This window comes from Geotrypetes seraphini, chromosome 7, assembly GCF_902459505.1.
Source record: "Geotrypetes seraphini chromosome 7, aGeoSer1.1, whole genome shotgun sequence".
Classification (NCBI taxonomy): domain Eukaryota; kingdom Metazoa; phylum Chordata; class Amphibia; order Gymnophiona; family Dermophiidae; genus Geotrypetes; species Geotrypetes seraphini.
This window is the reverse complement of record NC_047090.1, coordinates 173,304,396-173,326,701: the sequence shown is the minus strand read 5'-3', so window position 1 is coordinate 173,326,701 and position 22,306 is coordinate 173,304,396. Positions and strand designations below refer to the sequence as shown.

The 22,306-nt window shown below is 45.6% G+C and overlaps 1 protein-coding gene across 1 annotated transcript in view; it reads left to right on the top strand.

Annotated features, from left to right (window-relative positions):
* The window catches only part of UNC79 (unc-79 homolog, NALCN channel complex subunit), a 298,085-nt gene that overhangs the window by 126,043 nt on the left and 149,736 nt on the right, over positions 1–22,306 (top strand). Inside the window, exons 24-27 of the mRNA XM_033953271.1 lie at positions 1,517–1,674; positions 5,487–5,668; positions 8,164–8,365; positions 12,483–12,662. Of these exons, the coding sequence (XP_033809162.1) occupies positions 1,517–1,674; positions 5,487–5,668; positions 8,164–8,365; positions 12,483–12,662 (722 nt within the window). The remainder of the gene's footprint in view (positions 1–1,516; positions 1,675–5,486; positions 5,669–8,163; positions 8,366–12,482; positions 12,663–22,306) is intronic.

The window sequence follows — 22,306 nt, the reverse complement described above, 5'->3', positions numbered from 1 at the left end:
AATGCCTCATTCCACCAATGCCTAAGCTCCGTCCTCATCTGCACAAGCCTCAAACACTTTAGAATCCTAAGTAGCAACATTCTAGAGCTCAGATTGTGATGTCATAATGCTTCATTCCACCAGTGCCTAAGCTCCGTCCTCATCTGCACAAACCTCAAACACTTAAAAATCATGTGTTTGAGGCTTGTGCGGTTAAGGCAGAGCTTACAGGAATGGGGCAGGGACAGGGACAGCGACAGCAACAAAACTCGCGGGGACAGGATAGGGAAATTGAGTTCTTGCAGGGACAAATTTCTCCCCATGTCATTCTTTACACAGAATGTCTGGGTTAGATTCAGCCCATGGTGCTCAGCGCCTTTAAAATCACTCACCTTCCCATCTGAATATTGGAGGGGTGGGAGGTGGGGGGAGGGCTGGATTTTAGAAGGAGACTTTAGGCTAATCCTGGCTTTCTAAACGTTCCTTTTTCCAGTGCAAGTTGTCAACTATTATACCCACCTCGCAGGGAGGATTATAGGGACCGCAATTTACTGGGAAGGAAAAGCAAAACTCTGGAATGGTCGAAAGCTCCCCTAGTAACTCTAGAATGCCTCTACTCAGGCCTAGATTAAAATTCACATCACGAGCTCTGTTTACTAGGGGAGTGGACTGAAAAAGTTTCAAGTTTTAAGTTTCAAGTTTCAAGTTTATTATGACATTTGATTAATCGCCTAATCCAAATTCTAAGCGATGTACAAAGTGATAAAAATTACAAAGTAAAGGGAGACAAACATAAATGACAAGTAGCAAATCTACTAAAAGATAATAGTAAGTCAAATTACACATACAATCAAAAACACAGGGAAAACTAGGAATGAATTACAATCTGGTTATAAAGTAATACAATTAGGGTTAAAAACAATAGGGAAGGGAATAAATAAGTCAAAATAATTAAAAATGGACTAAGAGCCATAAGCAATTCAGTTAATCATTGTTTGTCATTACCTCATTTCATTTGGGCTTTTTGCTGTTTATCCCAAACTGTATGAAAACCCCAAAAGCAAGTCCACCTAATAAGCAGTACCAACACTTGCAAGGCACAGCCCCAACCTTACCTTGCATTCCTTGGATTCCAATTGGAATTTCTGTGCTGCTCATATACTCCGCAGTTAATACGTGCCGTTAACAAAGGGCTAGATTCACTTACCTGACTCTCCGTGCCCGATCTGTGGCTGATCCGTGCAGGCCCGACCAATTCATCAAACAAAAAAAAATTAAAATGAGGGCGATCGGAGGAGCACCCCCCCCTCCACCCGCACGGATCGCTGGTGTGCGATCCTGACGCATGCGCAGACCATCTGCTTTCCCTGTAGATGGTCTGCGCACTCGTTTGGTACACGATCGGTTCGCTTAGTGAATCTAGCCCAAAGTGTCTCAACTGTTCACGTGCGATATAGCCTGTTTCATCAATAAGCCACCGTATGCTGCGTTGAAGACTTTCTGAGTGGTGATACCCTTGTCTTGTGTTGGTCTCTAGTTTGTGGAGAGTCCTGAAATCAGAATTTTCTCAGTTGTCGTCCCTGGGGGTCCCTCTCCTGCTCCACGCGCTGTCTCTTCCCTGCGGGGCCGATATTTTCTGGACAATCATCAATGGCAACTTCAACAGTAAAGACTGGAAGATGAGGTTTGAAGCTGGTAAATATTTGCTAATCCCGTGTAAAACTAATCTAATCTGGGCTTTTTTTTTTATAATTCCAAAAAAAGGCCCTAAGCAGTGCACATAAAAGAAGCCCCCAAATCTTTGAGATGAACAATAAATTCATAAGAAAAATAATATAAAATATGGTTTATATAAAATACATTATAGAGATATCAAGTGTATTGTTAAGATAAATGTATGGAAAATTTATAACACTTGTTGATATGTGAAAAAATCAATAAAAAAAATCTTAGAAAAAAAAAAAATATTTGTTGAAAGGAAAGGCCTTTTTGCATGCCTGCTTGGTCCCTCATTGCACTCTGAACGGCTGTCTGTCAGTTCTCGCAGTCCCCATAGGCCTTATGATGAAGAACCACACACCATTATAGTATCGGCAGTTGAACAATCAAAGCACAATGCTCTTCATGGCAGTAAGAGCGGATTGGGATCAGCTGTTAAAGCGTAAACAAAAACCAGCTTTCCTATTTAGATTGTCTATATGTGACTCATAACCAAGAAAGATCGCAAATGAAAAATAACATTCAGAACACGGGAAGTTTGAACAACTGGTAAAAACTCACCGTTATCCACTCTACTCTCTCTATGCCCTTCATGATCTTGTAAGTCTCTATCATGTCCCCTCTAAGTCTCCTCTTCTCCAGGGAAAAGAGACCCAGTTTCTCCAATCTCTCAGCGAATGAAAGGTTTTCCATCACTTTTATCAGACGTGTCGCTCTCCTCTGAACCCTCTCGAGTAACGCCATGTCCTTCGAAATAAGTTATCCTGCCGTTGTATCAGGCGATGGTGCGTCCGCATCTGGAGTACTGCGTCCAGTATTGGTCGCCGTACCTTAAGAAGGATATGGCGTTACTCGAGAGGGTTCAGAGGAGAGCGACACGTCTGATAAAAGGGATGGAAAACCTTTCATACGCTGAGAGATTGGAGAAACTGGGTCTCTTTTCCCTGGAGAAGAGGAGACTTAGAGGGGATATGATAGAGACTTACAAGATCATGAAGGGCATCGAGAGAGTAGAGAGGGACAGAAAGAGAGAGAGAAAGGGAGACAGAGAGAAATAAAGAGAGAGAGAGAGAGAAAGAAAGAGAGAGAGAGAGAGAGAAAGAGATAGAGATAGAGAAAGACTGGAGAAATTGGGGCTCTTTTCCCTGGAGAAGAGAAGACTTAGAGGGGATATGATAAGAGACTTACAAGATCATGAAGGGCATAGAGAGAGTAGAGAGGGACAGAAAGAGAGAGAGAAAGGGAGACAGAGAGAAATAAAGAGAGAGAGAGAGAGAGAAAGAAAGAGAGAGAGAGAGAGAGAGAGAGAGAGAGATAGAGAAAGACTGGAGAAATTGGGGCTCTTTTCCCTGGAGAAGAGGAGACTTAGAGGGGATATGATAGAGACTTACAAGATCATGAAGGGCATAGAGAGAGTAGAGAGGGACAGATTCTTCAAACTTTCGGAACATAAAAGAACAAAAGGGCATTCGGAAAAGTTGAAAGAGGACAGATTCAAAATGAATGCTAGGAAGTTCTTCTTTACCCAACGAGTGGTGGACACCTGGAATGCGCTTCCAGAGAGCGTAATAGGGCAGAGTATGGTACTGGGGTTCAAGAAAGGATTGGACAATTTCCTGCTGGAAAAAGGGATAGAAGGGTATAGAAAGAGAATTACTGCACAGGTCCTGGACCTGTTGGGCCGCCGCGTGAGCGGATTGCTGGGCATGATGGACCTCAGGTCTGACCCAGCGGAGGCATTGCTTATATTCTTATGTTATGTTCTTAAGATATATTTACTAAAGAATTATTAAACCATCGTATTTTCGTCTTTTCATTGTTAAGTTTAAGGTCTCCTTTTACAAAGGTGCACTAGCGTTTTTAGCGCACGCACCGGATTAGCGCGTGCTATAACGCGCACTAGCCGAAAAATTACCGCCTGCTTAAAAGGGGCAATTTAGCTCGTTAAGGCCCTAACGCACCTTTGTAAAAGGAATCCTAAGGGATTGTCTACCTGCCCAGTTTTTAATATTTTCAATACAAAGGGCAACCTCAATATATGTATTTGTTAAATCATTTTGAACCGGAGATAGTACAAAAAGAGCCTCTGTTAAGAGGTAAGGTATGCATCAGTTGGCCAAAGATTGAACCTAAAAAACCCATGATCAGACGAAACAGTAATGGGGAGAGTGGGAACTCCTGATGATTTCCAAGTCAGTAGGGGGTGGTGAGGCTTTCAGGGGATTCAGTGAATCCCTAACTCAACAGCCCTGCTTTTTTATTTTTGGTTACTTTTTGCATGATGCAGTTTGATTTGTTGAGTAGACGGACTGCTCAACCAGTCAAACTGCATCAAACAAAGAGTAAACAACAGAAGACCACATTTAAGGCAGATCGGCGTGGGAGGGGGAAGATCCTGGATCATGCTACTAAAATGGTGTGTGGTCTTCATCATAAGGTGTTTGGGAACAGACTTAAAGATCTCAATCTGTATACTTTGGAGGAAAGGTCAGAGAGGTGAGATATGGTAGAGACGTTTAAATCCCTACGTAATGTAAATGCGCACGAGTTGAGTCTCTTTATTTGAAAGGAAACTCTGGAATGAGAGGGCATAGCATAGGATGAAGTTAAGAGATGATAGGCTCCGGAGTAATCTTAGGAAATACTTTTTTTTTTTTAAAAGTTCAAAGCTTTATTGATTTTATAATATTAGAAATAGCAAAACATTACAAGTGTATATGCTCTGAAAAGCAAAAAATATACACCGGAAGAAAAAAATACAGCACTCAACTGGCATATCAAGTGGCATGGTAAGAAAAGAATTATGCATTTTGGAGAAGGAAGAAGAAAAGTAATACAGCAATATGGGGAAAGAGGGTGTGTGTAGTCATATATTGTTTTTCATCTGAATATGGTATACTTGCTTTCCTTTATCTGCATTGTTGAGGAAATACTTTTTTACGGAAAGGGTGGTAGATGCGTGGAACAGTCTCCCAGAAGAGGTGGTGGAGACAGAGACTGTCTGGGATAGGCATGTGGGATCTCTCGGAGAGAGAAAGAGATAAATGGTTACTGGGGATGGACAGACTAGATGTGCCATTTGGCCTTTATCTGCCATCATGTTTCTCTGTTTCTATAACCATAAAGCTCTATGACCTCACAATGCAGGTGTAAAGAGCCTTAGCCTATAGGAAGAGGATATGCAAATGTTAAGAGCCTTAGCCAATAGGGAGAGGAGGAGATAATGGTTACTGCGGATGGGCAGACTAGATGGGCCATTTGGCCTTTATCTTGTTTCTATGCTGGTGCCAAGAACAGGAATTGGGAATGGAAGAGAGCAGAAGAGATGTTTGGAGGAGACAGGAGACACTGCAATGTGGAGACAGGAGACACTGCAATGTGATTAATTTTTTTTAAAATTACAATTAATTTTTACAATTATGATGAATAATTAATGCATGAATCGTGGCGTTAACTGCAATTAACTTGTAGCCCTACTTTTAATGTGTTTTGGGTTCTCCTAGCTGCTGCTTTCATCTTTTTTTTCCCTTGGACTTCTCGTGGCGACCCTTCTCTTGTTGCGTCCACACGTCAGTGTTTCTGTTCACTTTCTCTTTTTAATTCCACTCCTCTTACCCCCGTTGATGGTGCCTCAGTTTTTCGTTGTCTAATTCTATTGCGTGGTTTAGATTTTATGGGCAGGCCATCTTTGAAAGGCAGTCGATCAAATGAATTAAGTTTTAGAATTATGCAGGAATATGGCGCATTTCAGGCGGTTTATGTCCCTCTGTCTCTTGTGTTGCCCGCAGTGGAGAAAATAGCGGTGCTGTGTAGATTTCTGGACATCCACTCTGTGACCAAAAACCATTTGCTGAAATATTCCCTGGCTCACGCCTTCTGCTGCTTCCTAACGGCTGTGGAAGACGTGAATCCGGCAGTGGCCACAAGATCGGGGCTCTTATTAGATACCATCAAGAGACCAGCGTTGCAGGTGAGTCTCAAGTATTTATTTATTCAATTTCTATACCATTCTAGGGGAGCTCGGAACAGTTTTACGTGAATCTATTCAGGTACTCAAGCATTTTTCCCTGCAGGCTCACAACCTATCTAATGAACCTGGGGCAATGGGGGGGGGGGGGATTAATGCCCAGATTCACTAAAGATAGTGACTCAGTTGCTGTTGGCCGATTCTCTGGCCAATTTTTAAACAGCGATTGATTCACTATCTTTTTTTGCATGCAAGCGATGTGCACGGAGATCGCTCAGTGAACGATTGAGTCGGGGCATAGCCCTGACAGGAGAAGCAGCCTCCTATCACTGCTGTCAGGGCTTCTGCCGGCTTTTTTTCTTTTTTAAACACGCAAAAAATCTGGCCAATAAAAATAGCCTCCCCCCTGACAAAGCGCTCCCTCCCTGCCCCCTCCCCAAACCCAAAAAAATGTCAACAGGATGCCCACTGCTTCTGCCATTGACACTCCCCCCACCATGCTCAGAAATATGGCAGGGGGGATGCCGATTTCCTCCTGACACCGGACGTGGACATCCCCTGCCCATCCCCATCCCCTCCTCCTCCCCGTCCATTTAAAAGTTGGGAGCAGGAGGGGTGCTCAGTCCCTCCTGTTCTGGAGGCCTCCAGCGATGAACTGTGGGCCTTAGGCCCTGCACCGGTGCATCATGTGATGCACGGGGAGGAGTCTAAGGCCCTGATTGGCTCCTAATATAAGCAGTATAACATCTGGTTTTCTCCTTTGGATCTGCGTGGTGGGGCAGAGAGGTGTCAGCGCCCCCACCAAAATGGCAAACAGGGCAGTCCCCCTCTGTCCCCCCCTCTCTTACAGTGTCACTGGTTGGATGCCCAATTTTCTATCGTTCAATTTTGAACATGCAAGTTATAGAATAGTGCCAGTTGTACGTCTAATTTAATTGTTAAACTAGACACCAATTTGCCTTACAGTGTTTAATTGGCATTAATTTATAGTTATGCGTGTAACTGCACTCAGATGCTATTCTATAAATATAGGGCCCAATTCTATATATATTGACTAAAAACTTAGCGCTAACCAGTACGGCACGAAGCGTGATTCAATAAACTTTAGGCGCCCATAATGGAATCATTCATAGCAGCACCTATCCATAGCTCGAAGGATTCTAGGGTGCATAGAGAGAGGTATGGCCAGTAGGAAAAAGGAGGTATTGATGCCTCTTTATAAGACTCCGGTGAGACCTCATTTAGAATATTGTGTACAATTCTGGAGGCTGCACCTTCAAAAAGATATAAAAAGGATGGAGTCGGTCCAGAGGAAGGCTACTAAAATGGTGTGTGGTCTTTGTGATAAGGTGTATGGGGACAGACTTAAAGATCTCAATCTGTAAATTTTTAAATACCTAAGTAATGTAAATACGCATGAGTCGAGTCTCATTTGAAAGGAAGATCTGCAATGAGAGGGCATAGGATGAAGTTAAGAGGTGAGAGGCTCTAGAGTAATCTGAGGAAATACTTTTTTAAAGAAAGGGTGGTAGATGTGTGGAACAGTCTCCCGGAAGAGATGGTGGAGACAGAGGCTGTGTCTGATTTCAAAGAATGTGGGGTAGACACTTGGGATCTCTTAGAGAGAGGAAGAGATAATGGTTACTATGGATGGGCAATTTGGCCTTTATTTGCTATCATGTTTCTATTCTCCGTGTTCTAACATTTAGGTTAGAGTTGCCAGATTTTCCAATTGGAAAATCTAAACCCCCCCTAGACCCGCCCCCAGGCCTGCCCAGTTCCACCCATCGCCGCATGCGCGGATTTCCTCCCTGCCCGACACGATTTGCGGAGACTTTTCAAAACCCGGACAAAATGCTGGGTTTTGAAAAGCCGTCTGGGTCTCTGGACATGTCCAGGCGAAATCCGGACGTCTGGTAACCCTAAGCATCAGTGGCTGGAGGCGTGCCGCTAACTTCCGCATTACAGCAACCGTGCAAGGAGGAGGGAAGGTGCTCAGTAAACCACTTGTAAACCACTTGTAAACCACTAGTAAACCACTTGTAAACCACTAGTAAACCACTTGTATTGTAACCCACTTGCATCCCATGTACTGACAAAAGATATCTTTACTGTAACCCACTTGTATCCCATGTACTGACAAAATGAATCTTTAATGTAAACCACTTGCATCCCATGTACTATCAAATGTATCTTTATTGTAAACCGCTTCGAATTTCACGGTATAGCGGTATATAAGAAATAAATTATTATTATTATTACTATTTCTTTGGCGAGCAGGGCTTCAGCATCCCTGCCAGTCACTTAACGGGGGTCCTGCGGGTTTGAAAGTGGCCCAGACCTCCCCCATTGTGGCGATGCCACTGCTATAGGCATCCACAGTAAGACGAGAAGTGATGTGAAGGAAGGCGCACTCAGGTGTTCTCATCCTACGCCTGCGACTGAGAGCAGGACTTGTTTTATCGTTTGCCATCTTTTGTCTCTTCCCTTCTTCCTAGGGCCTGTGCCTCTGCCTGGATTTCCAGTTTGATACCGTTGTGAAGGACAGGCCCACCATCCTTACCAAGCTCCTGCTGCTCCATTTCCTGAAGCAGGACATCCCGGCACTCAGCTGGGAGTTCTTTGTGAACCGGTTCGAAACCCTCTCGCTGGAGGCCCAGCTGCATCTGGACTGTAATAAGGAATTCCCTTTCCCTACAAGTAAGTTCGGCTGCTGTTGTGGACTTCAGCTAACACCTACGGCATGTGACAACCAGCAGCATGGGACTAAAACCCACGCTTGCTGCTTAATGCAGGTAGGGATGGGATCCAGGTGTGACGCGGAGGGTTGGACGCAGGACCAGCTGTGACTGCACGTCAGTATCACATGGCTGCCCCTGCGGCCACTTCAAAAAAAATAAAAATAAAAAGGGGGGGGGGGGGAGGGGGTTAAGAGCAACCGTGATACTGGTAGCCCAAATTGCGGAGGTCTAAAGCCCTGCCTCGAGTCTTGATGCCTCTGACGTCTTATTCCCCCCCAGCAACCCATGATCTGATTCCTTTTTCTCCCCGGTGACCCATCAAATGTGCGCAGGATGATTGCGGTCTGACATTTGCACGCACGACAAATATGCGTACTGAATTGGGGGGGGGGGGGGGGTGACCCGACCCGACAATTGAGCCCGGACAGGATACAATTTTTGTATTTTGGAAGGTTGCAAAGTAACCCTCTTTTTTGAGGGGGGAGGGGGGAACCCCCTACACTTAAAACATTCACTTGCTATCTAGTGTTCGGGTAAGGTTTACGGCAGGAGTGTCCAACCTTTTGGCTTCCTTGGGCCGCGTTGGCCAAAAAAGAATGTTTCTGGGACCGCACAAACGTGCAAACGCTGCAGCAAGACAGAGGAGGGAGCCGGCAAGACGGTAAACACCCGGGAGCAGCAGAGGAAAACACTGCATCACCCTTGACCGGAGCCACACAAAATACTTCACTAGGCCACATGCGGGTCTCGGGCCGCAGGTTGGACACCCCTGGTTTACGGGAACCCGTAAAGTGTTTCCATAATCATCATGTAAGCCTCACCCGTACGCTAGATAGCAAGTGAATGTTTTAACAGGGTGCAGTTGTCAGTGTACCTTCATCCCCAGTCCCAATAGCATCCATCAGCCCCTCAATTGCATCCCTCCTTTGAATCTACTATTCCCCCTATTAGGTGGGTGCCCGAAGTATCTGTTGCTGTAGGCTTCGCAGTTCAGGCGTAGATTCACTAAGGGCATGTATTGGATTCGATCTGTGTTCGTGGGGCTGATTTACCAATCACCCTCATGCAAATGAGGGCGATCGGAATCACGCCCCCCAACCGACTAAATCGGATCGCTGAACAGCGATCCTTGAGCAGATATTCAGAGATATTATGCAATGCGCTCACCCCGCACACATCCTCTCTCACATCCAACCCCTCTTTCTGAGCCCCCCCAATCAATCAACTCTGACATCCTATTCCTCCCTATATCCCCTGATTTGATTCTCTACCTCCCCATTTCCCCCACCCCCCAAATACATTGCCCCTCCTTTCTCCCAGTTGCCCACGATTGGCTATTGCTCTCCTGAACCAAAGCCCCACCCACAAGTTACAAGGAGACCCTCCCCACACCTCAGCGCCCTGAGATTTACTTGGTAGTGATCCCTGGTACTCTAGTGAGCCAGGATGGGAGTGCTCTGCTAATGGAATGCGTTGCCAGAGGATGTAGTAAGAGCGGATAGCAAAGCTGGTTTTAAGAAAGGTTTGGACAAGTTCCTGGAGGAAAAGTCCATAGTCTGTTATTGAGAAAGACACGGGGGAAGCCACTGCTTGCCTTGGATTGGTAGCATGGAATGTTGCTACTCCATGGGGTTCCAGAATCTTTTGTTACTCTTTGGGATTCCAGAATCTTGCTATTCTTTAGGATTCTAAATGGAATGTTGCTACTCCTTGGGCTACTGGGCTTGATGGACCATTGGTCTGACCCAATAAAGCTATTCTTATGTTCTTATGTAAGCCAAGTATAGGGCAATCAAGCCATTGTGACATCACTGATGAGGTTGGCTCTGAGGCACTGTGGAATGAGGCATTATGACATCACAATCTCAGCTCTGGAATGTTGTTTTCATTGATGTTCCAGAATCCACCCCTTCCCTCTTCCTGTGAGACTGCCATTGGAATGTTTTATGTTTCACTTGTACAGGAATATTCGGATATTTTTCAACACGTGCTTATTTCTGAAGAAAAAGGGTTACCTTCCAAAGCTAATCAATGTTAGTCCAATGAACCCCTTCCCCCCATTTTACGATACCGTGAGCATCAGAGCTGATACCACCGCGGCCAGCGCTAAAAACGCTAGTGTGGTTTTGTAGATGGGGGGTGGGAAGGGGGGGATTACAATAGGTATCACCTTGTTTTATTTCTATATATCGCCTTTAAAAGTGGACTAATATAGTTACCACACCGTTTTAAATATGAAAAAGAAATCAATCAGAGCTTTAGCAAAGAGTCACACAGAAATAAATGTAAAACCAGTATTTACTGTTCCTAAGATAGACACAGTTTTTCAATGCGTGCACCTACGAGATACACATTGTGTTAGTATGTATAACTGCACAATGTAAACCTAAGAACGTAAGCATCACCCAAGGTCCATCAAGCCCAGTATCCTGTTTTCAGCAGTGGCCAACCCAGGTCACAAGTATCTGGCAAGATCCCAAAAGAGGAAAACAGATTTTATGCTGCTTATCCCATGTATATGCGTTGGATTGTCCCAAATTCACCTTAATAATGGTTTATGGACTTGCCCAAACCTTTTTTTAAACCTTGCTAAGCTAACTGCTTTTACCAATTCTCTGGCAACGAATTCCAGAATTTAATTACATGTTGAGTAAAGAGATATTTTCTCGGATTTAAGTTTGCTACTTAGCAGCTTCATTGCATGCCCCTCCCCTCCCCCCTTAGCCCTTGTATTTTTGGAAAGAGTAAAGAAGCGATTCACATCTACCCAGGGCCGGATTTAGATGAAAAGAGGCCCTAGGCTATTCCACTTATGAGGCCCTTTCACCTCCCATTTTTAAGTTTGTAAATTACATGAGAGATAATAAAATACATCATTACTGTGATATATATCAATATGTTAAATGAAACATGTTGTTATTGGTACTAACCTTTATAAAAAATGTGACACGGATAATAAATAAAAAAAAGTCGAGAACACTTATTTGCACATTTATTCTCAGCACCATATATAGTACTTATAACAATAACTAATCAAACATAACACACAACATTGCCCCTTCCTATGTCCATAGTGCTCCCAGTGCGTCCTTCCTCACCTCACCCCCCCTCCTATGCCCGCCTGCCTCCCATCCCCCTTCCACTGAAACCCCCCCTCCCCCCCGATGCCAGTCTGGGCCGCCCTGTCCTGACAGATCCACATTTTGCCTCTCTCCCCGCGGGGCTGGGCTTTGCCCAGCTGTTTCCGGACTGACGTCTTTCCCTCCCCGATCCTCCTCCCAGGGCGAGTAAAAGAAAGGGAGAAGCCGAGTCGGCGCCCCGTTGTGGCCGGAGCCGGTTCCGATCCCGAAGTGTAGAATTTCTCCTTATTTTCGGTTCAGTGTTTTAGTGTTCACTGTTTTATAGAATAGTGTAATTTTAATTTTGCTAACAATTTGAATGTAGGCCCCTTTTGATCTTGAGGCCCTAGGCTGAAGCCTAGTTAGCCTATAGGAAAATCCGGCCCTGCATCTACCTATTCCGTTCAGTAATTTATCATCTACACCAGTGGTTCCCAACCCTGTCCTGGAGGACCACCAGGCCAATCGGGTTTTCAGGCTAGCCCTAATGAATATGCATGGAGCAGATTTGCATGCCTGTCACTTCCATTATATGCAAATCTCTCTCATGCATATTCATTAGGGCTAGCCTGAAAACCCGATTAGCCTGGTGGTCCTCCAGGACAGGGTTGGGAACCACTGATCTACACAATAACTTAGTAACATAGATCATGCTAGCAGAAAAAAACCTGCATGGTCCATTAAGTCTGCCTAATAAAGGCGCCCAAAATCACACCTGCCGCTCCAAGCAGGTTGCCCGCCATCATGATTAAATACTGGCGGCACAGTCATAATTTTCAATTCATTTTCAATACTTGAGTAAACCAGCAATCCAACAATGTTGCAAACTTGACAATATTTTACTTAAAGGTGTCTCCCCGTCCCCTGCTGTTCTCAGTCCACAAACAGCAAGAAATCACTGGCATTTGTTACTTCTCATGCCTTGGACTGATCACCGTGTGCTTTGCACTTTTACAGCTATCACTGCGGTTCGGACAAATGTTGCCAACCTTAGTGATGCCGCCATGTGGAAGATCAAGAGGGCACGCTTTGCTCGTAACCGCCAGAAGAGCGTGCGTTCCCTGAGAGACAGCGTGAAGGGACCTGTGGAATCCAAGAGAGCGCTCTCGCTGCCGGAGACCCTCAGCACTAAAATTCGTTGAGTATCTGAGCTCTATCCTTGGGTCCTATTCTGTGTGAAGTGATACGAGGCCGTCTGCCTCTGGGAACAGACCTGCTACGGCGAAGCGGGTCGCAAATGTTTTTTAGGCTGTGGCGAACTAATCTCGGGGCTGCGGCTGGAAGGCACCCGGAAATGCGCCTATGTTGATGCGAGGACATGACGTGCATGTCCTGCAGCCGCAGCCCTGAGCTGCCTATTACTACTGGTGGGGGGAGGGGTGGAGGAGAAGAAGCAGAGGCGCTAGCGAGGAAGAGAGGCGTAGGCGCCGGCTGACTGACTACAGGTCACGCCACTCACCGCTAGAGGCATGTTCTGTAAGCAGCCGGCTGGCATCTCACGGCACACAGTTTGCAATACACTGCGCTATAGGGAACTTGCAACCGCTGTTTTTGGTGGTGGGGGGGGACGGGACTGGCGGTGAGGGGGAGCTTATCTTATAAGATAAATCCAAACATTCCTTCCTATCCAAAAGTCTCTTCCTGAGACACACCTCTGCATCTGTTCAAATCCAGATTTTGTTAAAATACCCCTGGATAGGTTTCTTGTTATCCCTTCTGAACATCAGGTCATACTGTTTATCATTTTTGTCACACTGATGAAATTATTGAGCTGTTTGTCATGATCAGTGGTTCCCAAACCTGTCCTGGGGGACCCCCAGCCAGTCAGGTTTTCAAGATATCCCTAATGAATATGCATGAAAGAGATTTGCATATAATGGAAGTGACAGATATGCAAATCTCTCTCATGCATATTCATTAGGGATATCTTGAAAACCTGACTGGCTGGGGGGGGTCCCCCAGGACAGGTTTGGGAACCACTGATGAGTCATGATAGTCAGCAATCAGGTTAAGGCAGACGTGGGCAACTCCAGTCCTCGAGGGCCAAAATCCAATCGGGTTTTCAAGATTTCCCTAATGAATATGCACGAGATCTATTTGCATGCACTGCTTTCAATGCATATTCACACGAGCCACACTTCAGAGATTGTCCACTGATCTTCGAGTGAACACTCCCAAGAAAAAAAAAAAAAATTAAACAGCAGCTGGTTTACACATTGCAGGATTTAAACAGCAGCCACAAGCTTGCTTCTTTCAGGGCCAACACAGGGGGCTTGAACAATGTAGACCAGGGTTGACCAACGTTGGTCCCCGAGGGCCATAATCCAGTCGGGTTTTCAGGATTTCCCCAATGAATTTGCATGAGATCTATTTGCATGCACTGTTTCCATTGTATGCAAATAGATCTCATGCATGTTCATTTGGGAAATCCTGAAAACCCCACCTAGCGAGGGCCGAGGTTGGACACCCCTGAATTGTAGACAGATCTGATTAGATCACTCGCTTTCAGTCCAAAAGTGTAAATGTATTGAAGGAAACCCCAATTTCTAGGATGAGTTTTTCCAGGTTTCTGCTAGAACTGAATTTCTATAATGGGTCCCCTCGAGTTCCTACTGGAAAAGAATTTAAGAACATAAGAACTGCCATACTGGGACAGGCCGAAGGTCCATCAAGCCCAGTATCTTTTCAACAGTGGCCAACCCAGGTTCCAAGAACCTAGCTAGATCCTAAGTAGTAAATCAGATTTTGTGCTGCTTATCCATAGGAATAAGCCTATGGACTTCTCTTTTAGGAAATAATCTAAAAGTTTTTAAAATCCCGCTAAGCTAACTGATTTCACCACATTCTCTGGCAATGGATTCCAGAGTTTAATTACACATTGTGTTAAGAAATATTCTCTAGTTTGTTTTAAATCTACTACTTAGTAGCTTCATCGCATGTCCCCTTGTCCCAGTAATTTTGGAAAAAGTGAACAAGCGATTCACATCTACCCTTTCCGCTCCACTCAGTATTTTATAGACCTCTACCATATCACCCCTGAGCCGTCTCTTCTCCAAGCTGAAAAGCCCTAGCCGCTTTAGCCTTTCCTCATAGGGAAGTCGTCCCATTCCTTTTATCTTTTCTGGGATGGGTCCCCTTGAGTTCCTGCACACATATAACACACAAATACCCCACCCAAACACACATACAGAGTGAGGTCAAAAAAAAAATAAAAAAGTAACCCCCTGGAGTTTTTTTGCTGTTTTCTCAGCAACCGCTTAAAATTTCAACATTAATTTTTACATTTGTGTTTATTATTACTCTGTGTTTATGTGCTGAGTGGAATGCGATTATCTTTAAACATGGTGAAGTTACAGACATTATAGTGTGATCACCCAGTGATTGTCGAGCTTGTTTTTGAGTGCAAATGAACTCATAACGCGGCTCGATAGTTGACAAGCAAGCACACATTTCATTATTCACCATCTGCAGTTCTCCTTTTCTGGTTTTTTTGGGGTTTTTTTTTTTTTTCAATTTAATTTCTGTCAGCTGAAAATCCAAGTTTGCAAAGATAAGAAGATCCAAACGGTAACAAAGCCTTGATTGCTTCGTTGCTCAAGTATTGCAGGTGTTAAGACGTAAAATGCTTTGATGGGTCAACCTCGATTGTGTATTGATCGACTACAATTTAAGAAACAGCTAAAAACCCGGTTGTTCGTCACTGCATTTCTGTGACCTATCAGTTGTTATTAAACTAAACTAAACTAAACCTTGGGTTTATATACCGCACCATCTCCACAGTTGCAGAGCTCGGCACGGTTTACAGGAAATAGGATGAGAGAGGAACTCCAGTGGAGAGTTTAAGATTTAGGTGTAAATGGGTGGGGATGGAGGGAGAGGCCTAAGAGGGGGGAAGTGTTACAGTTTTGAGAATAGCCAGGTTTTTAGGTGTTTTCGGAAAAGTTGGAGGGAGCCTGAGGTTCGGAGTGGGGAGGTAAGGTTATTCCAGACCTCAGTGGTTCTAAAGGGGAGGGATGACCCTAGTTTGCCTGCATGAGAAATACCTTTTGTGGAAGGGAAGGATAGTTTAAGAGTTTGGGAGAATCTGGAGGAGGTAGGGGTTGGGGAGTTCCAGGATAGAGGGATAACGGCAGGAAGGATGCCATGTAGGATCTTGTAGGCTAGGCACGCACATTTGAAGTGGATCCTGGGGATTACTGGGAGCCAATGAAGCTTAGACAGGAGTGGCGAGGTGTGATCAAATTTGCTTTTCGCGAAAATAAGCTTAGCCGCGGCGTTCTGAATCCGCTGAAGTCTGTGGAGGCTTTTCTTGGTTAGGCTGACGTAGATAGAATTGCAATAGTCCAATCTGGAAAGGATGATGGATTGTACTAGGACTGCGAAGTGTTTTTGGTGAAAATAGGGTCTGACTTTCCTTAGAACAGAAGAGACTATTCATCTACGAGGATCTTATGGTTATAGTTTGTTATAAATATTGCGTTTGTTTTTATTTGATGTGAACCGTTTCCATCTTTTAAATGGTATAGAAAAATTTTAAATAACAAATAAAATAGTTGCCATTAGTTTTTAAGGGCCAATCGCGTCAAAGAATGATGCTTGCCTGGGTGGTTCTACCCTTACGCTCACAGACGCTCATAACATTGACGGCCTCTTGTGTGCTTGACGTACATGTCATCTACTCTAGTGAATGCTTATGAAGGGAATTAAAAAAAAATAAAGTAAGATTCTGGAATCTCTCATGGCCCACCCGGTTCTCTCTAGGGCACACCACTGTGCCATGACACACAGTTTGAGAGACACTGTTATAGTGGAACTTGGCAAGAAAAATAATATACTGGATTGTTTGTCGGTTCAAAGAGAAAAATCCAACAGAACTGCAGTAGACGTCGAGCAACACAGACCCAAAGAAATCATGTATCGCACCCACTAGATTATACTACACTTTTAATCACATTATTTCACACCAGTTTGGTGCTCACGTCCACCTTCACCCATCCCACGTTCATCAACCTTCTTTGGCACATTGACTCGGAGTAACACCATTCCATATATTTTTGCAATAGGGACCCCTGAGGAAGACGTATTAATCGAAACACGGACTATGTCGGGTCCTTGTTTCTTTAGCACAAAGGTGGACCACATCAAAAGAACGTTTATTGTTTAACATAACGACTTTGCATCAAAAGAACATTTATTAATTGAAATAAAGACTTGGCATCAAGTACATCGGTTCTACAGCATTTTTCTTTGGTTCCTTGTTTGTTGGGTCAACATTGCATTGATATTTTACTGTGTTTTTAGCTCAAATATTTTTTAATGCGCAAAAAATCGCTAAAATGTCAGCAACGTCAACATGGCCTAAGATAATTGCAAGTTGCTCAATAGCAATTTGCAAGTATGATGACTAAATAAGAGTGCAAAATTTCTCGTTGAAATTCAAAGTGTTGCCGAGAAAACTGCAAAAACTCTAGGCCAGTGGTTCTTAACCTGGGTTCGACCGAACCCCAGGGGTTCGGTGAGTCAGTCTCGCGGGTTCGGCAGAGGTCAAAACACACCTCCGACTCATATAGCGCTTCAGTCACGTTCAATCATCTATCAGTTATTCAGTGATTTTGATCAAGACTGATCGTGTACTCGGTTTCTTGATCTATCAATCTGTAACTAACGCCTTATATACATCAGTCAATTCCTGATCAAAATTTGTGATTTAACTGATAGATGATTGAACGTGACCGAAGCGCTTATGATTCGTGATGATACGCCCCGCTTGTCCATAATTGGCTGCAGGTGATCACGCAACATCGCTTGGCCTATCTGTGCTGCAGGGGATTTGATGCGCACAGTAGTCGAATTGTAACTGTTGTGATGGTACGTCGTGTGATACCTATCTTAATATTTTAATCCCTTACTAACTTTGTCGAGCAAAATACGAAAGTGGTCGGACGAATATGTACAATATGGATTCACATGTATAACGGAACGTGATGGGAGTCAGCGTCCTAATTGCATGATTTGCAATGCCAAGTTGAGTAATTCTAGTCTAGCTCCGGCAAAACTAAGGGAATAAAGAAGGGTTCGGTGAACACGCATATGAAACTGGTGGGGTTCAGTACCTGCAACAAGGTTAAGAACCACTGCTCTAGGGCATTACTTTTTTTAAAATTTTTGCCTCACCCTGTATATAGAATCCACCTGCACCCCTAAACACACAAGAGCACGCATCACCACACCGAGGTATATTTCTGCAAACACGACCGTGCAAACCATACACTTTCTGTAGCATCAAACCATTGTAAATCCAACCCAATGCACTGCTCGTCTCCCGTTTTCTTATACCTGTTCCTTCTGTTGCAGCTGTGAGGTTGACCCGGCATGAGCAGTCTGCTCCTGCGCTGGGCGGAACTCCAGATCAGACTCCAGGTACCCAGCTAGGCGCTTTTGTGAATCCTGTGATTTTCTGACTCATCGATCCTTTTACTGTCCTAAAGCTAGAGGCAGTGGGGAGTATGGCACGGTGCGAGATCAGTGCTGACGGGCTGAATAAGGAGAATGGAGCCCGCCACAGGGTACCAGGAATCATACAGCAAAATATGAAGAAACGGAGAAAGGCTAGCAGGGGATGTAAGAACAGGGAAGGAAGTGATGAGAGTCCCTGCCTCAAAGGGCCTGCTGCAAAATACCAGAAACGGAGGAGGATCCTAGGGCTGAGGGGTAGGGGGTTAGGGTTACTAGACGTCTGGATTACCTGGACATGTCCTCTTTTTAGAGCAGTGGCCCCCAACCCTGTGCTGGAGGACCACCAGGCCAGTCGGGTTTTCAGGCTAGCCCTAATGAATATGCATGAGAGAGATTTGCATAGAATGGAAGTGACAGGCATGCAAATCTGCTCCGTGCATTTTCATTAGGGCTATCCTGAAAATCCGATGGGCCTGGTGGTCCTCCTCAGGGTTGGGGACCATTGTTTTAGAGGACTGTCTAGGTGTCCAGAGGTTGTTCTAACTAGAGAGTTGCCCGGGGACAGAAATCCCACCCATCCCTGCCCGTCCCCGCCAGGATCCTTTCCGTCCCCACCCGGATCCTTTCCGTCCCCACCCATCCCCGTCAGGATCCTCTCCGTCCCTACCCGTCACCGTTAGGATCCTTTCCATCCCCGTCAGGATCCTTTCCATCCCTACCCATCCCCGCAAGGAATTACCTCCATCCCCGCCCGTCCCCATAAAAAGCACCAATTTCTTCTGACAGGATCATCAATTCCACAGTTTCTTTTGTGTTTGCGCTGCTGTTTTCCTTGTGGAATCTCTTTGGTGGAACCCTTTTTTTGTTTTCTGTTTAGGTAATTAACTTATAAACCCCCTCTTTTACTAAGGCTGACGTGTCCATTATTTTATATGGACGAACCCTGCTTCCAAAACCTTCCATCCCCGTGGGAGTCCCGTGGGTTAGGGGGGGATTCCCGCAGGACCCCTGTGGAACCCACAGGATTCCCGCGATCCCCGTTCCCATGCAGACCTCTAGTTCTAACCTGTAAGGAGTTAGTCCGGGTTTTCAACTCAGGGCTGTGTCTGGTGGGCTCTCTGAGCATGTGCTGATATGATGTCATGACATCACAGGCATGCACGCATGCATGCAGCATCATTATGTCACAACCCGCGCATGCTCAGAGGCCCTCCCAGACATAGCCGCGAGCGTAAGAAGATGTTTGTGTGGGGCTGGGGCGGGACAGGGCGGGGTCACATGTCCAGGTTTTTCCTTGGTGAAATCTGGCAATCCTAGGAGTGCGTACGTGTGCAGGGCTGGGACCTGGGCAGAAATTTGGAAGGGGATCTGGGGTCCCCTATCGCATGGGGATGTCCGAATTTCCCCAGACATGCCCTCCTTTTGAGGACATGTCTGGGGGTCCGGACGGCTTTTCAAAACCCGGCACTTTGGGTTTTGAAAATCCGGAAAATCCGGACCCCTAGTCCCACCCCTAGGCCCACCTAGTCACGCCCACCCCGCTCTAATCCCGCCCCCAAACCCTCCCTAGCCCAGCCCCCCGCTGCCTGCTCTTGTTGGGCAGGGAGGAAGTCCGCGCAGATGAGGCCGTCACGCGACGATGTCATCACGTAGCGTCCGTGCATGCGCGGACTTCCTCCCTGCCCAACAAGAGCAGGCAGCGGGGGGCTGGGCTAGGGAGGGTTTGGGGGCGGGATTAGAGCGGGGTGGGCGTGACTAGGTGGGCCTAGGGGTGGGACTAGGGGTCCGGATTTTCCGAAAGGAAAATCTGGCAACCATAGCATGGGGGGAAAAGGGCAACTGCCCTGTTTGCCTCTCCCAACACTAGCCCTATGTGTGTATGTGTGTATTGGGAGTGTAGAAGAGGTGGGGGGGGGGAAGCAGCAAAGTGAATCTGGGCATATAAGGGACATGTAGGAGATAGAGAGGGACTTTGTGAATAGCCTCCAGCACAGAAATTCATGAGTCTTATGAAGAGAGCAGAGTCCAACATCTCATCAACTTCACTTTATTGCTGTAATCATGAAGAAACATGAACTTAATCCGTTCCAGAACCCCGTTCGAGTTCCAAGACAATTTTTTCCATTGAAAATAATAGAAACTGGATGAATCCATTCCTTGGTCCCACAAAGGCAGCAAGATCAGACCCCCACTGCCAGACAGCAAGGTAGGGACTCCCAACGGCAGAGACAGCAAGATTGAAACCCCCAGCAGCAGAGACAGCAAGATCGGCAACGGCAGCTGCAAGTGGTGCTCAGCCCAAAGCTTTCCTCCCGGGTGGAAACAGGAAGCTGCGTCAGAGGGGAAGCTTTGGGCTGAACACTGCTTGCAGTTCGGATTCCAAAGCAGTGTTCGGATTCTGGGGCAAAAATTAAGGAAAAAACCCAAAAAACGTTCGGATTCCAAATCGTTCGAGTTCTGGGGCGTTCGGATTCCGAGGTACCACTGTATATATATATATATATATATATTTAATCTGACATAAACCTCCATTCTAATATGAAAAGAGATTGTAGGTTAGCAGCATTGGAGGAGGTGATGAAAGAGTTTGAGGCAACGTTTTTTGTTTTTTTTTAATTTCTTCTCCTATGTCTCAGCCCTGGGTTAGTGAACTGTTCAGCTTTCACGCAAAGTCTTCTTTGAAATGAGTTGGTAGACGTGTGTCATCACTACAGACAGATGTTTTCACTACCGCACGGGGCGGGAATGGGTGAATCTGGGCAGGCCCGGGGGCGGATCTAGTGGGTCCGGATTTTCCAAATGGAGCCTTGGAAGAGGACTAAGGAAGGAGGCACCTCACTAGACCCCAGGGATTCCCTTGTTACTGTAGAAGGGACCTACTGTGTCGCAAGGTTCTATCATAATCTACGCAGTGGCCACCATTTTTCAGACTTTGCCCCTTCCCCTTCAAGGGAGGGCTTTCATTTTTTTTTTTTTTTTAAAGGACTCTTCCAGGAGCTTCAGTTCATGCATTAATGAGTCAATGCTTCCCTCTGGGACCTTTTGGACTCTTCCAGGAGCATCAGTTCATGCATTAATGAGTCAATGCTTCCCTCTGGGACCTTTTGGACTCTTCCAGGAACATCAGTTCATGCATTAATGAGCCAATGCTTCCCTCTGGGACCTTTTGGACTCTTCCAGGAGCATCAGTTCATGCATTAATGAGTCAATGCTTCCCTCTGGGACCTTTTGGACTCTTCCAGGAGCATCAGTTCATGCATTAATGAGTCAATGCTTCCCTCTGGGACCTTTTGGACTCTTCCAGAAGCATCAGTTCATGCATTAATGAGCCAATGCTTCCCTCTGGGACCTTTCGAGCTGAGGGTTACTTCATGCTTCATGTCTACATTAGATTCATCTTCATTACCATCACTGAGCAATTAATATCAACGCAAGAAGTGGAACACCAGGACACCAGATGAGGCAGGTTTGCAGTGGAGACAAATGCTATTTTTGTTTTAGACTGTAAAAACCTGCGCTTATGGGATCTTCATCAGCAAGAGTGATGGCTGACACAGTTTCTTACTCATTGTGCCTTGTTAATGCAGCGACTAGTCTATGGCCAGCTCTAAATACAGTCGTGTGAAAAAATTAGGACACCCCATAAAATATGGATTTTCAGAAGGCGTTCGACAAGGTTCCGCACGAACGACTACTTCGAAAAATTCAGAGCCATGGAATAGAGGGTGAAATACTCAGGTGGATTAAAAACTGGCTAGCAGATAGGAAACAGAGAGTGGGGGTAAATGGACAATACTCGGACTGGAAGAATGTCACCAGTGGGGTGCCGCAGGGCTCGGTACTTGAACCTGTGCTCTTCAACCTATTCATAAATGATCTGGAAATGGGTACGACGAGTGAGGTGATTAAATTTGCAGACGATACGAAGCTATACATAGTGGTGAGGACGCAGGGGGATTGTGAAGATCTGCAACGTGACATAACCACGCTCGAGGAATGGGCAGCGACATGGCAAATGAGGTTCAACGTGGATAAGTGTAAGGTTATACATGTTGGTATCAAAAATCCCACACACGAATACAAGATGTCCGGGGCAGTACTAGGAGAGAGCCCCCAGGAAAGAGACTTGGGAGTACTGGTCGACAAGTCAAAGAAGCCGTCTGCACAATGCGCAGCGGCAGCGAAAAGGGCAAACAGAATGCTAGGAATGATTAAGAAGGGGATCACGAACAGATTGGAGAGGGTTATCATGCCGCTGTACCGGGCTATGGTACGCCCTCACCTGGAATACTGTGTCCAGCACTGGTCGCCATACAAGAAGAAGG